General features: G+C 34.7%; 1 protein-coding gene across 6 annotated transcripts; it reads right to left on the bottom strand.

Annotated features, from left to right (window-relative positions):
• Window positions 1–3,003: 3,003 nt before the first annotated feature.
• On the bottom strand, window positions 3,004–7,934 carry LOC111375823 (BTB/POZ domain-containing protein NPY2-like). Of its 6 annotated transcripts, XM_022998728.1 has the most exons (6): window positions 7,514–7,764; window positions 7,176–7,366; window positions 6,351–7,105; window positions 5,536–5,605; window positions 3,940–5,115; window positions 3,094–3,663 (listed from the first exon to the last, which is right to left on the bottom strand). In XM_022998728.1, the coding sequence occupies exons 3-6, from the start codon at window positions 6,410–6,412 to the stop codon at window positions 3,094–3,096; spliced, it is 1,878 nt and encodes a 625-aa protein (XP_022854496.1). In that variant the 5' UTR covers window positions 6,413–7,105; window positions 7,176–7,366; window positions 7,514–7,764. The 6 variants fall into 6 exon arrangements, with proteins under 6 accessions (XP_022854500.1, XP_022854499.1, XP_022854496.1 ...); XM_022998732.1 differs by having other exon boundaries at window positions 3,004–3,663; window positions 3,940–5,082; window positions 6,351–7,366; XM_022998729.1 differs by lacking the exon at window positions 7,514–7,764 and adding an exon at window positions 7,840–7,934 and having other exon boundaries at window positions 6,351–7,366.
• Between the last annotated feature and the right edge of the window lie 6,431 nt (window positions 7,935–14,365).

Below are 14,365 nucleotides of genomic sequence, written 5' to 3'. Positions count from 1 at the left end.
GGTTTTCATTATTCTTGCTGGCACAAGAGAAAACCCTAGAAGCTGCAATCTTATTCTCTGTGTGGATCACCGTTGGAGGCTGGACAGTTGGACAGCTGTGGTGACAAATCAAGGTTGATGGACCGAAAAGAAAAGCAAAAAAGGATTGCAGATCTGGAAAATGTACAATCTTGTCACAATCTCTATCTAAACACAAAGGCAATTCTTGGTGGGAATCGAAAATTATTTTAAATTCTGCTGTGCATATATAAGTAGATTCCCAACAAACATATCGTATGTTCATTACATGAAATATTAGATATACTTGTAAATTTTCTTTAAACACGAGCTATATTAACGTTTTGCTCTTGAAGTTTCAATAAAACTTGGTAAGAATTAATTATAAAACTTGATATATATCGTGTCTTATTATACGAGGTAGTTTGTTACATCGTTCAAGTACTTGTTACTCTATTCATCCATGTCTACGTGACTAAGTTAGGCAATACATATATACACAATGTGATGAGATATGATATAGTTAGAATTTCTTCAATCAAATAAATAAAATAAATAAATAAACAAATAAATTCTAAACTGTCTTTTTGACACCCCATCTATTCGTAAATCATTATATGATTGCTTATATACAAATAGCATTATTCTTATAGTTATAACTGTGGGGTAAGTGGCATCTTAATCAAATCTTATTTATGTTTTTTTAATGTAAATTCCAATACACAAATGATGTTTGTAGAGAATGGAAATCCAGCCCATATTGGAATTTAGGTTAGTATATTATATTATATTATTTGGCTGGATTTTGTTGCTGGCAGTGGATTCTGATCTCCAAATATTTGGAAAGTGTCCACTGATCAAAGTTTCGAGGAGATAATCCAATTGCTTAGCTAATATTTGGAAAGGGACACTTTTGGCCTTTTGCTTTCAAATTTGGCCTTCCATGGAATAAAGAGACAAATGATGTTGTCCACATTTCATAGAGGCACAAATAATTTGTTATTGGGTAATTTCTTTTTCTCAAGTAATTGCAAGAAAAGCACATTATGGCCATAATTGATTAATATAGCAGAAATATCAATATTGTAAGAGAAGAGTTAGCTCATCCGAGTTGAATTAAGATGTGGTGCATTTCTGACACACTGAGGAATCAATTCTATCCTCGAGTGATCAACCCTGTTGTTTTTATGAATTGGTTAATTTAACAATCGTTGGATAAATTAATTAATTGGATTTGTTATTTATATTTTCGAATTAATTAATTGGATTAATTAATTCACGGACCGGGTTTAATTAATTGGATTAATTAATTATTGGACCGGACCGGACCGAGCCTGTTTGGGTTTATATAAATACATAACTAGGGTTTGAGGTCCATAAGGTTTTCATTATTCTTGCTGGCACAAGAGAAAACCCTAGAAGCTGCAATCTTATTCTCTGTGTGGATCACCGTTGGAGGCTGGACAGTTGGACAGCTGTGGTGACAAATCAAGGTTGATGGACCGAAAAGAAAAGCAAAAAAGGATTGCAGATCTGGAAAATGTACAATCTTGTCACAATCTCTATCTAAACACAAAGGCAATTCTTGGTGGGAATCGAAAATTATTTTAAATTCTGCTGTGCATATATAAGTAGATTCCCAACAAACATATCGTATGTTCATTACATGAAATATTAGATATACTTGTAAATTTTCTTTAAACACGAGCTATATTAACGTTTTGCTCTTGAAGTTTCAATAAAACTTGGTAAGAATTAATTATAAAACTTGATATATATCGTGTCTTATTATATGAGGTAGTTTGTTACATCGTTCAAGTACTTGTTATTCTATTCATCCATGTCTACGTGACTAAGTTAGACAATAAATATATATACACAATGTGATGAGATATGATTGAGTTAGAATTTTTTCAATCAAATAAATAAAATAAATAAATAAACAAATAAATTCTAAACTGTCTTTTTGATGCCCCATCTATTCGTAAATCATTATATGATTGCTTATATACAAGTAGCATTATTCTTATAGTTATAACTGTGGGGTAAGTGGCATCTTAATCAAATCTTATTTATGTTTTTTTAATGTAAATTCCAATACACAAATGATGTTTGTAGAGAATGGAAATCCAGCCCATATTGGAATTTAGGTTAGTATATTATATTATATTATTTGGCTGGATTTTGTTGCTGGCAGTGGATTCTGATCTCCAAATATTTGGAAAGTGTCCACTGATCAAAGTTTCGAGGAGATAATCCAATTGCTTAGCTAATATTTGGAAAGGGACACTTTTGGCCTTTTGCTTTCAAATTTGGCCTTCCATGGAATAAAGAGACAAATGATGTTGTCCACATTTCATAGAGGCACAAATAATTTGTTATTGGGTAATTTCTTTTTCTCAAGTAATTGCAAGAAAAGCACATTATGGCCATAATTGATTAATATAGCAGAAATATCAATATTGTAAGAGAAGAGTTAGCTCATCCGAGTTGAATTAAGATGTGGTGCATTTCTGACACACTGAGGAATCAATTCTATCCTCGAGTGATCAACCCTGTTGTTTTTATGAATTGCATTGTGAAAAATATCGACTAGCTTGAAAATACCTATTGGAATTATTTGTTTAGTGGATTGCCCTTCACTTGTTCCTAACTAATGCAACAATGCCATCTAACTAGCAAATTTTCCTTATTTTCAATTTAAAAAAATTAAGTCATCTGTTATCATGATCTATCTACTGTAACTCTTGTTGGCTTCCATACGGCGAGGACTTTTGGATATGGGAAACAAGGGTGCCGGAATATCCTAGGAGATGCGGCGATTATTTCGAAGTTATTTTCTGAGGATAAATCTTTGATTTTTTATTTTTTTTAAATTTTTTTTTCTAACTTTACTTTTATCCCATGTAACTTGTAGTGGGTTCGATAGTCGATACTTGTTTATTATATCGTGCACTATTATTTAATATTGTATACTAAATATGACGAAAAATTACTGCCGGTTGGCCTATATAAATTGTCTGATTGAATTAGAATGAAAATATAGTTGCTGCCAATGTAATTTACCACAAAAATACATCCTCCGGACTCTTTATGTTAGGAGACAGAATGCCTCCCTCTTCTCGTGGGCGTCGACTTAGCTTCATCGAGGTTGGCAGATCCAAGACTTTCTGAAGAATCAGAGCCACTATTCTCAGTTGCCAGTCCCGATTTGCTCGACCAGATTTTGGAAAATATTTTTTTTGACATATTTAGGCCTTTAATTTTACTAATGGCAGCCTTGTCAGAATAACACTTATTATCTCCATAATTTCTCTCATGTACTACACCATTCCCCACTCGTAAGGCAGCCACCTCCCCTCTCAAGGCTCTGAGTTCTGCAGCAGAAGCCACAGCATCCCAATCTTCATCAGCATTAGTTGTTGCTGACCTTGAGCTCCTATAGGAGGCACAATTGAGGTCTTTAATAGCTTTAGGTAGATCAGGAGTGCTGCTGCCAGAAGATGCAGCGGCTCGGACTTGCTCGAAAAATAGCACCTGGACGACTACACGTAAAGGAAGTCTCTCGTTCTGCACCGCATGCATGCATGCATCTGCGGAGAGCTTCTTACAGTCAAACAGCAGGCATATCCTCTTCCTTTCGCCCTTGCTGATCCCAGGGTGCACCTACGCAACCACCACAGATTCAGTTGATGATAAGTCTAGCAAATGGCAACCATCATATTTTATGCTCATAATATCGCTCTATCATTTATGATATGATCAACATCTATATTTCCTTTTTCTTTACATGAAACAGAAAATGCTATAAAAATCGAATTTTGTAGGGGAACAGATCTATCTTAGTAAGATGCTGATAAATGTTAGGTAGACAGCAAATAATGTCCGTGACTATTATCTCTTTTATTTGTTATATTCTGCAGAAAGCATAAGAGATTTTACCTTGAGATACACATCGATTGCCCCATAAAGGCCATCATGTGCAGGTCGAGAAAAGCTAGAAACCATCTCTGCGATACCAATGAACACTGACAAAGGTAGACTAGGATCCTTTGCAATCTCACCAAGGTAACCATCAATTAGCTTTGCCACCATAAGCTTTGAAGCTTCTGATAAGATCCCCGGACTTCTAATTTCTTGAATCTCGTTCTCATTACCTATTTCAGTTTTTGCATTTCGATCTTGCATCATGAATTCTTCAAGTATTTTCTGGACTATTTGGACATCATACATAGTTGGCTCCCCTTCACAAGCTCGAATTAACAGATCATTCACAGAAGCCTCCTCCAATTGCTGCCCAATTCTTTTTACCACTTCTTCTTTTACCACTTCTCCAGAATTGAGAGAAATGGCTGCTTTTAACAACTTCAGCAAGAAACTACACGAGACACTGCCTTTTTCTGCAGGCAAAAGATACAGAATGGTATCTAATATTGGGCAAAGCTTTGAAAAATCATTATATTTCACAACACCCTTGCTAGAGCCTGGCAGCTTTCTATAAGCATAAGCTTTCAAAGCTTCTCCAATCACTTCATTAGATATTATCCCTTTGGTTTTAATGGTAATAATAACCTGCTTATAAAACTCTATTTCAAGCTCACATAAGTCCTCAACCCACCAATCATTTGGCACCATTCGGCTTCTGACACCATTCCAGCCCTGATCATTCCCATTTTCCTCAGGGAGCTTTTTTCTGTTATAGGTATAGGACCAGTCCACTTTGGAAACATGAACAGAGGCCTTCGAAGCAATAGCATCGATACAGTGTTTGATTAACTTCAATTCCTCGGACAATGGTAATAGAGACGTTGTAGTCTGAAGAACTATTATAGAGTCCTTCCAGCTTCTGAAAATGCTGGAGTTGAGAAAAACGTCAACCTTGTAAATGAGGTTCCCTTTTTCAATTGTCTCATGCATTTCCAGATACTCTGCTGCACAGCGTGCAGCAACAACATTGTAAGCATTTAGGGTAACTGTCATTCCATAACAGAACTTGGCACATATTTCGAAGGCACTGGAACTGCCTGGAATATCATGAATGTAGATTCCATCACTGTTTCCTTCATCCGATGAAGAAACCAACTTCTGTAAACGCGCACTCTTAGACAGAAGAGGGAACTGCATAACTCATTTTTAGCAGCAAAAATCAGTATTGATGAATTAAATATACCCTTTGAAATCACACATCAATTAGGGTGTCGAAGTAGGTAAAAGGGACAAAAATTGAAACTTATTTTAGTGCTCAGCAGATCACAAATTTCAGAGCAACTGGCACGTTCAGCAGCCGTTCCATTGAAAGTGCCAAAAAACAGAAAAAAAACATTTCACTTCCTTTTTATCAACTTTAATCTATAAAAGAAATTCTTCTTTGATTGTGAACTGGCAACAAAGGTGTTAATGCTTTGTAAGAATAACAATCAAGAATCACATTAAGTTATCAGAGAAGTCCAGACTCGGTAATGCCAGCAAGGCATAGCTGCCGAGACGAAAATTTTAACAGCTGCCGTGATTATATACATTAATTATTAATCATTGTACCTTATGCAGATAAAATTTCACATCCCCTACATGAATCACGATGTCCGCTGCCAATTCAGTAGCCACATATCTGCAGAAGATGATTTATTCCAAAATGTTTACATTTTTTCGAAGTAGATATGAGTTATGAAAATTTAGCAGTTGAGAGCTTCTAAAATCACAAAACATGGGTCGCATAACAAAGACTCAGATAGAAAGGACATAAAGTGTATACAGGCACTGTCAAATCACTATGGCTTGAAGCCTTGACTTCAGCTACAGTATCAACGTGCATTCGGTGTACACACTGTCAAATTTTAGTGACAACACTGTATAGAGTATTTTTCTTTAAATCGAATTCAAGAAAAAGTCTACCAAGTCATCTTAAGAACGTACAAGTATTGGTTAGTCAGAACAAAATTAGTTTCCCAGAAATTTACAATGCAATACATCTGATGGCTGCTTAGTCATTGGAATCATCTTAATTGCTATTTTACATAATACAACAAATTAGACCTATGTCACTTAACAATGATTATCCAACATATTTTAGTCTCTAAAACTGGTAGATTAAAACTGGTTATTTTTCCAAATGAACAGAAAGTTTTTGCCCTAAACAAGCTCAGAAGCACTACAGATACTCTAAAAACAAATCAGAAGCTTGAAAAGTTCAACATTATATGGAAAAGGGCTGAGGTAATTTCACAAAATATAAATCAAATTAAGTAAAGCAAAAGACATCTAAGACTAGAAAATTTATGTTAAACAGTTGCAGTGCATCACTATAAACTAAGTAAAAACGACAATAGATCTTCTTAGATAGATATGGATCTTACCTAACTTTGTTCCAATCTGTCTGAAAGGAATCGGGCTTGGATCCGAGTTTCATAAACTTCATTGGTGCAACTCAATCTGTATTTCTCTTCTGGTACTTCAAAACTATACTTCAAATTTCTCAATTGATCACAGAAATATATACTGCCTCAGATTGAACTGTAGACAACCCAAATGATCGGACAAAACTAAAATCGAGGAAAGGAGTCGTGGAAAATTGGAAATGGCAAACTTCAAAGGATTCCAGGTGTGGGGACCAAATTTCTGATTATAGCCAATTTTCTCAACTTCAAAAGGAGGAATGGGACCTCAAAGAGGGAAGTATATATGCTTTGGATGACGGAATCTTGACAGTAACCGAGCACTTTCGAGATAAAAAAAAAAGGGAGAAATGGGGTTTGTGCAAAATTTCAGTTTAAACAAATGGTGGCTTCAATGGGAAGAGAACCTCAGAGACGTTGTTCCCTTGGTCGGTAGCAAAGCCCACAAATTCCGGGCGAGCCTAGTCAGCCCAGGAGACACCCAACAGACTCTCCACACTAAATTATTTCCCAAAACAGAGAACACTCTCATTAGCACCAATCTGACTCCACCCCCACCACCGCCTCTATTTCTTTATCTTTCTTTCTCACTCTCACTCTGTTTCTTTACTCTGCTTTCTCTGTTTCTTTAATTATTTCTTCTGTACCAAATACCAATTTATATGCTATAGATTCAGATCACCAGAAAAATACACCAGTGCCCTTAAGTTCCAAACCTAATAAAGAAACAGGAAATATATCAAACACGTGGTATGCAATTAATTTAGCAACTTTAGTTTGAAAGACCTGCAACGAAAAACAGCATCTCGGTATCAGTTGAATCAACCACCAAAACGGTAGACAAGAAGCATCTCTCTTTATAGTTTTGCTGAGGCTGAAAGAATAGATGAGCTCCCATAGCATACTGGAATATCAAGTCCGTTAATATAGTTGATGCTTTGATTGCTTTCATTAGTGACATCATCAAACAACAAAATCTGAGGAAGAGAAAAGAACCATCAAAGAAATCTAAACAGTAATTAAAATATAAACAAAAACGTGGCCATCATTATATGCTATAAAGATCATCAAATCAAAGTAATGTGCATTTTTCTCTTTTTTTTTTAATCTCCTGATTAACTTACATTTTAGCAAAATAAGTAGTCAACTGACAGAACCCAAAAGCCACTCCCCGTGTAAACCCCAACAAGAACCCACGAAAAAACCCACATTGTATACAATAACTTGAACCGAATTTGTAATGCCCAGTCTTGTTCAAGAACACTTTTTTCAAAGGAATCGGGCTGTGAGTATAAAAAGAAGAAACAAGAAACCCGCATGCATATGGTATGCACAAAACTCAGCAAAAAAAAAAAAAAGAAAAGTAAAGAAAAAAAGAAGAAAAAAAGGAGGAAATTACTTTGCGCGGAAATCAAGACAAAGAGGCCTAGATTTGCAACTATGTGCTTACCATTTTCGATAGAACAACCCATACAAAATTTACCATTTTTCTTTCAAAGCATCGTTGTTTACATTTTTTTTTGACATCGTGCCACGATGGCACGATACATAATTAAGCATTTAAAAAAAAAAACACACTTTCTGACCAATATTTTTTGACATACAATGAAATGTACACAAAGATGTTGCCTATGAAATGTACATTTAGCATAATTATTATTTTTTTATGAGAAGATAAGACCACATCCCTTGGAAGAGCAGCTGAAGTTTGAGCTTGATACGTATGTTCATTCAATTTGCTAAATTTTAATAATATTTAAAATGTCAACACAATTAAGAAAGTAGTCAAATACTCATATTTATAAATAAATTTACTATAATCAATATGAAATTTTATTCCTTATTAGAGATAATTGTGTGCCCCATAATAAAACCTTTAATTTATAGAACAACAATGCTACAGGGACAAGTTTAAAAACAGGGTAGACACATATCGAAACGTGATTGGACACTTTGAAAAATAAAAATTTTAAAAAATAGCCAACTATTTTCTGTCGAATCTGTCCGTCTCTAACTACCTGTTTTTAGCCTGTTTGACTATATATTCTTTATAGCATATGAAAATGTCAGGTCGTAGATAACGCAAGTACTTGTGATTGACATGGATTTTTTCTCCACAAGTGGAGTGCTCATTTTTGTTTACTTCATAGTGGAAATAATTAAGAGCATTCAATTTCTTATCTATGAACATCGTACTGTAATAGGTGATTGTCTCTTAGTTTCGTTATTAAATAATAAAAGATATACCATTCTAGTAAATAGAATATATTTTTAATGTAGAACACACATTACTCTAGCGAATTTCACAGCCCAAATTATATATATTATTTATAAGATTTAGCCTAACACACGTAGTGCTGACTATGCCACTATAAATTGAGAAGCTCTATACGGAGGACGATTAGTTTTTTAATTATATATTTTTTAAGAAGTACCAATTGATAAGCTAAAGTGATGTAACTCGCATTAATTGTAAGTTCGAGAGTTGATCTGATATACTTTTGGGGAATTCCAAGGATGGGTCCTAATTGTATTTTTAATAATAAAAGATATATCATTCTAGTGAATTTAGCTTGACACACGTAGTGTTGACTATGCTACTACAAATTGAGAAGCTCTATAAAAAGACCGATTAGTGTTTTAATTATATATTTTTTAAGAAGTACCAATTGTTAAGCCAAAGTGATGTAACTCACATTAATAGTAAGTTCGAGAGTTGATCTGATCTATACTTTTGGAGAATGCCAAGGATGGGTCCTAATTGTATTTTTAATAATAAAAGATATAACATTATAGAGAATTTAGCCTGACACACGTAGTGTTGACTATGTCACTATAAATTGAGAATCTCTATACAGAGGCCGATTAGTTTTTTAATTATATATATTTTTAAGAAGTACGAATTGATAAGTTAAAGTGATGTAACTCGCATTAATCGTAAGTTCGAGAGTTGATCTGATATATATTTTTGGAGAATGCCAAGGATGGATTTAATCGTATTTTTAATAGGTCAGCTCAAGCATGAACTAGGTCGTTGGGTTACCCACCCATTTCGACATTGGTCGTTGGTGGGTTTATTGCCTATTGGCGGAGGAGTAAGGCAAAGAAATATAATAAAAATAAATTAATGTTTTATTCTAACATATTTAATTATGAACTACAGAATGTCACAATTGCACTGAATAGAGAAGAAAAGGCTACAAATTGTCATTTAGGACCAATTCGACAGGATTTTTGAAAAGTCAAAAAATATATTTAAAAGTGTTTGAATAATTTTCTAAAAGTGATATATCGGGCTAAAGAATTTTTTGAAAAAATTGAATGAAGTAACTTTTTCGAAAAAAAAATCTTCTACAAAAAGTAGGAGCCCTGCGAAATGGACATGAAGCACATGGCCAACCACGACCTGCATGCATGAATAGTGTATGGTATATAGATCACTCATCACTTTGAACGGTGGATAATTAATAGCATTAAATCGTAGGTTTAGCTTAATTAATTGAATAATTAGTAAAGGACAGCCTAATCATAACAACAATTGGTGTTTGCTGTTGACACGTTGTTAGGGTTCTAATCACATGAATAAAAGTGAAATTACATGGCAATATTCATCATGCTCGATGATCCTAGGCCCGTACAATCGAGACAGGACCACTTAAATCTTTTTCTTCTTGCTTTGCAAACCGGGAATATAAAATAAAATTACCTGACATTAAATGGTAGGACGTTAGGCAAATTCCAGTACTTGGTTCGAATTAAATTTTTTTTTTTTTTTTTTATTAAGATTCAGAGTCAATCATAAGATGAGATCGACTCTTTACTGTTCACATCTTTAGAAAATATTGAACAATGGCAAGATTAAGATGACATGTATAGTTCGAACCTCGTAAAATAAGAATTCCTTACACTGCAACCATTACTTGAAAGATGTAATATTAAGTACCCCAAACATTTTTTATTTTCTTTAATAGAAACTAAAAATGAACTCAAATATCGGCTCTAAACCCGATGCATCCAAGTAAATAATTAGATAAGAGAATCTTCCACACTAGTAGAAGTGTAAGATACATTTGTTGTCGTGCTTTTTCTGTATTATTCACTCTTGGCTACTTAAGCGACAAACTTCTAAGATAGAGATGGAAGAGTATTCCGCCCACATGGCAAGTTATGATCGATGAGTCCAAGTACAAACCTTGAATTTGATATTTGTTATGTAAGGGCTCATTTGCTAGAAGTTTTGAAAAGTTAAAAGTTACTTATGAGATTAAGAAGGTGTTTTTGAACAAGTTTGAATAATTTTCTGATAGTGCTTTATCTAGCTATAAGAGTATTTAAAGGAAGTTGACTTAATATAACTTTATGAAGTCATTCTACAAGAAGTAAAAACAAAAACATAACCCTGTCAAACAAGCTCATACTCTTTTTGATATTTCCTTTTTGACTTTTCCCCGTACTCTTAGTTTTTGAATTATTGTGTGGATCTGAATACTACTTATGCGGATTTTCTTAAATCGGATGTCATTTTGTTAATAGAAACAAGATTAAGCTTGATTTTTCAATGAATTTAGAATATTATGAAATTTGATTAATTAATTTAGTCTGTTTAATAGGGATCAAAATTTATATTTTAATTTAAGTCAAAATCAAAAATTAATTTTAACCATATTTTTATTTACTTTTATTAAAATCTATTAAAAATTTGATTTTAATAGTCATCAAATAACGCTTAATTAGATGAGTTTAGGAAAACTACAAACAAGCCAACCCCAAGCTTACAGCCTTACCTCCTGCGTTCGTGTTGGACTCTAGTTTCTATCATAGGGCTCGCTAAAATAACCACCACAGTATTTGACGTCAACAAGCCCAGTAATCAAAGAATATTTTTGGGCTTTCTTATTGGACATAACATTCGTCAACCAAATTTCAGGCCCACCATTTAATACAAAATTAGACAAAAATCTTAAGGAAAAATTCATAAACCATGTATTAACTATGCACAGTTTTAAAATCATGTTTAAAGTTTAACTAATGCAAAAATCAGATTTTATCTAATTAATTAAAAATATTTATTAATTAAATATAATAAAATCACAATTATATAATTAATGGTCACATGTACATATTTATAGGTCACATGTACATATTTATAGGTCACAGATTTATTCCTTGGTCACATATCTTCAAATTAATTGGTCACAAATTATTTCGAAATCACGAATCAAACCTTTGATAGGTCACAGATTATTTCGTAGTCACGAATCACAATTTATCCATCAATTTTATAGGTCACAGTTTATGTTATTGGTGACAAATCTAAAAAATTGTAGGTCACGAGTCACAATTATAGGTCACAAATGGTTATAAATCCAAAATATTATAGGTCACAGGTCACTTTTTTGAATTTGATGGTCACAAATTATTTTTTAGTTATAAAATAATCGAATTTTAAGGTCACAGATTAATTGTCGATCACAGACACCAAACACCGATCTCGATCCACCTCATTACATGGTCACAAATACTCCACCACCAAACCCACCACCATTGCCATCTGAACCACACCATCGCCGCTTGAACCAAGTCTGAACCACGCCATCGCAGCCTAAACCAAATCACTAACAAAAACTGTCACCGTGTCCTTCACCACAACCTCCAACAAAACAGCGACCAAGAAAGTCAACCACAAACGCCATCACCGCACCCACATCCACACTGTACAGAGTCCACCACCATGCAAGACACCGTCATCGCACAAGACACCATCCAAATCCATTGCCAACCAAACCCATTACCACCCAAGACACCAACCAAATCCATCGCTACCATAACAAGCACTACCAACATCATCAATAACAACATCACGATTCCCGCAACAAATCGCCGCTCAACATTTTGCAAAACTGGTTGCCACACATCTTCTATCTGAAGAGCAGCGATGCAGCACATCTTTCGAAAAAATCCTAATTTCGAAAAAATTCCTAACTTCTCTGTCCAAATCACCTGTCAATTCCCTGACCTCACCAATCACCACCAGCTACCCCAACTTCTCTGTCCAACGATAACATTAGCAAGAGGCTCCAATTCACATTCTCCCAGCAATAAGAAAAATGGATGGAGATATTGAAATATAGATCAACAAACTCCCAATCAGACGCCTGGATGCTATTGAAGAAAACGACACCGAACACTGCTAGAGGTACCGGTACCGCTCATAGTACCAAAAACACTACCGCACACCAGACCGCCTCTTGCCATTTCCCATCTTCAACATCATCGCATGAGAGGAGCGCCTCGCTGTTGTCCAATGTGAAAGGAGAGACGAGGAGAAGATAATCGACCTGTCGAGGAGAAGATAATCGTCCTATGTGAGAGGAGCGCCTCGTTGTTGTTCGCTGCAAGGTACCAATCAGCTTGCCGGTGCTACCACTGTTGTTGAGAGAGGAGAGAATAGGGAGAAGATAATAGAGAGGAAAATAGAGACGGGTTCACTGTGATGGGGATTAGGTTTTGTGGTGGCGTGGGTGGTTAAATAAATTCAAACCTGATTTTTGCATAAACAAATTTCACTCCTGAATTTTGAATTTGAAAGTTTAAGTACCTGATTTTATGTAATTTCCACAAAATCTTATATGAATGATTAATCTTCCAATTTTCTTGACCAATTAATTTTGGACCTCATTCTCGCGTCTTTATCTAACTCTGTCGTCCCCGAGGACGGAATTGACTAAATTTTTTTTAAGTCGAACTAACATGTAAAAAAATAAAAAATACATATATAAAAAAACTGAAATGGGCTGAGGGTAATGGGCTTCCGGCTAAATCCGTCATTGGTTGTCCAACTTTATTTTTAGTCGAAATTATGGATTCTAATACATCTAGAGATCCCATTTCATAAATCATAGAATAAGTTTACTATTTCAAAAATCATATTTTTTAAATATTAATAATTGTATTACAAAATTAAATATACATATTCATCCCAAACCCTAAAATTCAATTACCACTCTTCTCTCACTCTCTCTTCTCACCCTCTTTTCCTATCCTACCCTTACTGTTTTGGCATCCCAACCCTCCCCACACCAGCTCTGACACCCACCTCATTCAATGGCGACAGGCGACGGCACGTAGCAAGGCGACGAGTGAAGCCTAACATTGAAAACCCTTGTGGTGTCGGTGTTCGGCGCGGCGAGCGACATCATTCTAAAACCACACTAGGAACTAGCGGCAAGAGATAATCCTTCTTGCAATGCATTTGTTTATGGTGCATCGAATTCTTAAATTCCTAAAAGTTTTAACGAATTTAGACTTTAGAAATTTCAATTTCAATGGAATTGAGAATTTTGGTTTCAAATTTGATGTCGATAAGAAATGGAGGGAGCCTAAGGTGAATTGAGAATCGAAAATCCTTCCGACTCGGGAAGATTTTTGATGTCTTTAATTTAAAATCAAAATTTTTGGCCTTGATTAGAGCATGTAGGACGTGGCGGTGGTGTGGGTGTGTGTGGTGTGGCGATGGTGTGGTATTGTGTAAGAGGGGGGGTGCAGTGTGCTGCGTGTGATGGTGGTGACTTTGTTGTGAGGTGATACGGGTGGGGTTGTTTCGTGGTGGTGGATCTAGAGATGACGACGGTGGTGGTAATGATAGAGGAGGCAATTGTGAGATGGTAATTGCAAGTATTGGTGGTGGTCACAAATTATTTGGTTGATTTTGACCATTAAATTGATTAACTTGTGATCAATAAATTATACGTGACTAATTAAAAAGATAAATTATGACAAAAAAAATAATGTGTAACCTAAAAAATTGTTAATATGTGATTGATAATTTGTAACTATATAAGAAGTTATGACTTATAATATTTGTGATTTGTGACCAATAAATAAATTGTGATTTATAAATTTTTTGATTTGTGATCGATGAATAAACTGCGATTTATAAAATTTTTGAGTTGTGATCGTAAAATAATTTACGACAT

This window comes from Olea europaea, unplaced genomic scaffold, assembly GCF_002742605.1.
Source record: "Olea europaea var. sylvestris unplaced genomic scaffold, O_europaea_v1 scaffold1422, whole genome shotgun sequence".
Taxonomy (NCBI): domain Eukaryota; kingdom Viridiplantae; phylum Streptophyta; class Magnoliopsida; order Lamiales; family Oleaceae; genus Olea; species Olea europaea.
Note: the sequence above shows the minus strand (reverse complement) of the source record. Positions and strands in the feature narration are given on the sequence as shown.

What these genes read in the sequence shown, in the direction of transcription:
- LOC111375823 (XM_022998729.1), bottom strand. Translation starts at nt 6,412, where the DNA reads ATGAAGTTTATGAAACTCGGATCCAAGCCCGATTCCTTTCAGACAGAT. An exon ending in ACAGATTGGAACAAAGTTAG is followed by an intron (nt 5,606 to 6,350) that starts GTAAGATCCATA and finishes CATCTTCTGCAG; the next exon opens with ATATGTGGCTACTGAATTGG. An exon ending in CAATCGATGTGTATCTCAAG is followed by an intron (nt 3,664 to 3,939) that starts GTAAAATCTCTT and finishes GTGGTTGCGTAG; the next exon opens with GTGCACCCTGGGATCAGCAA.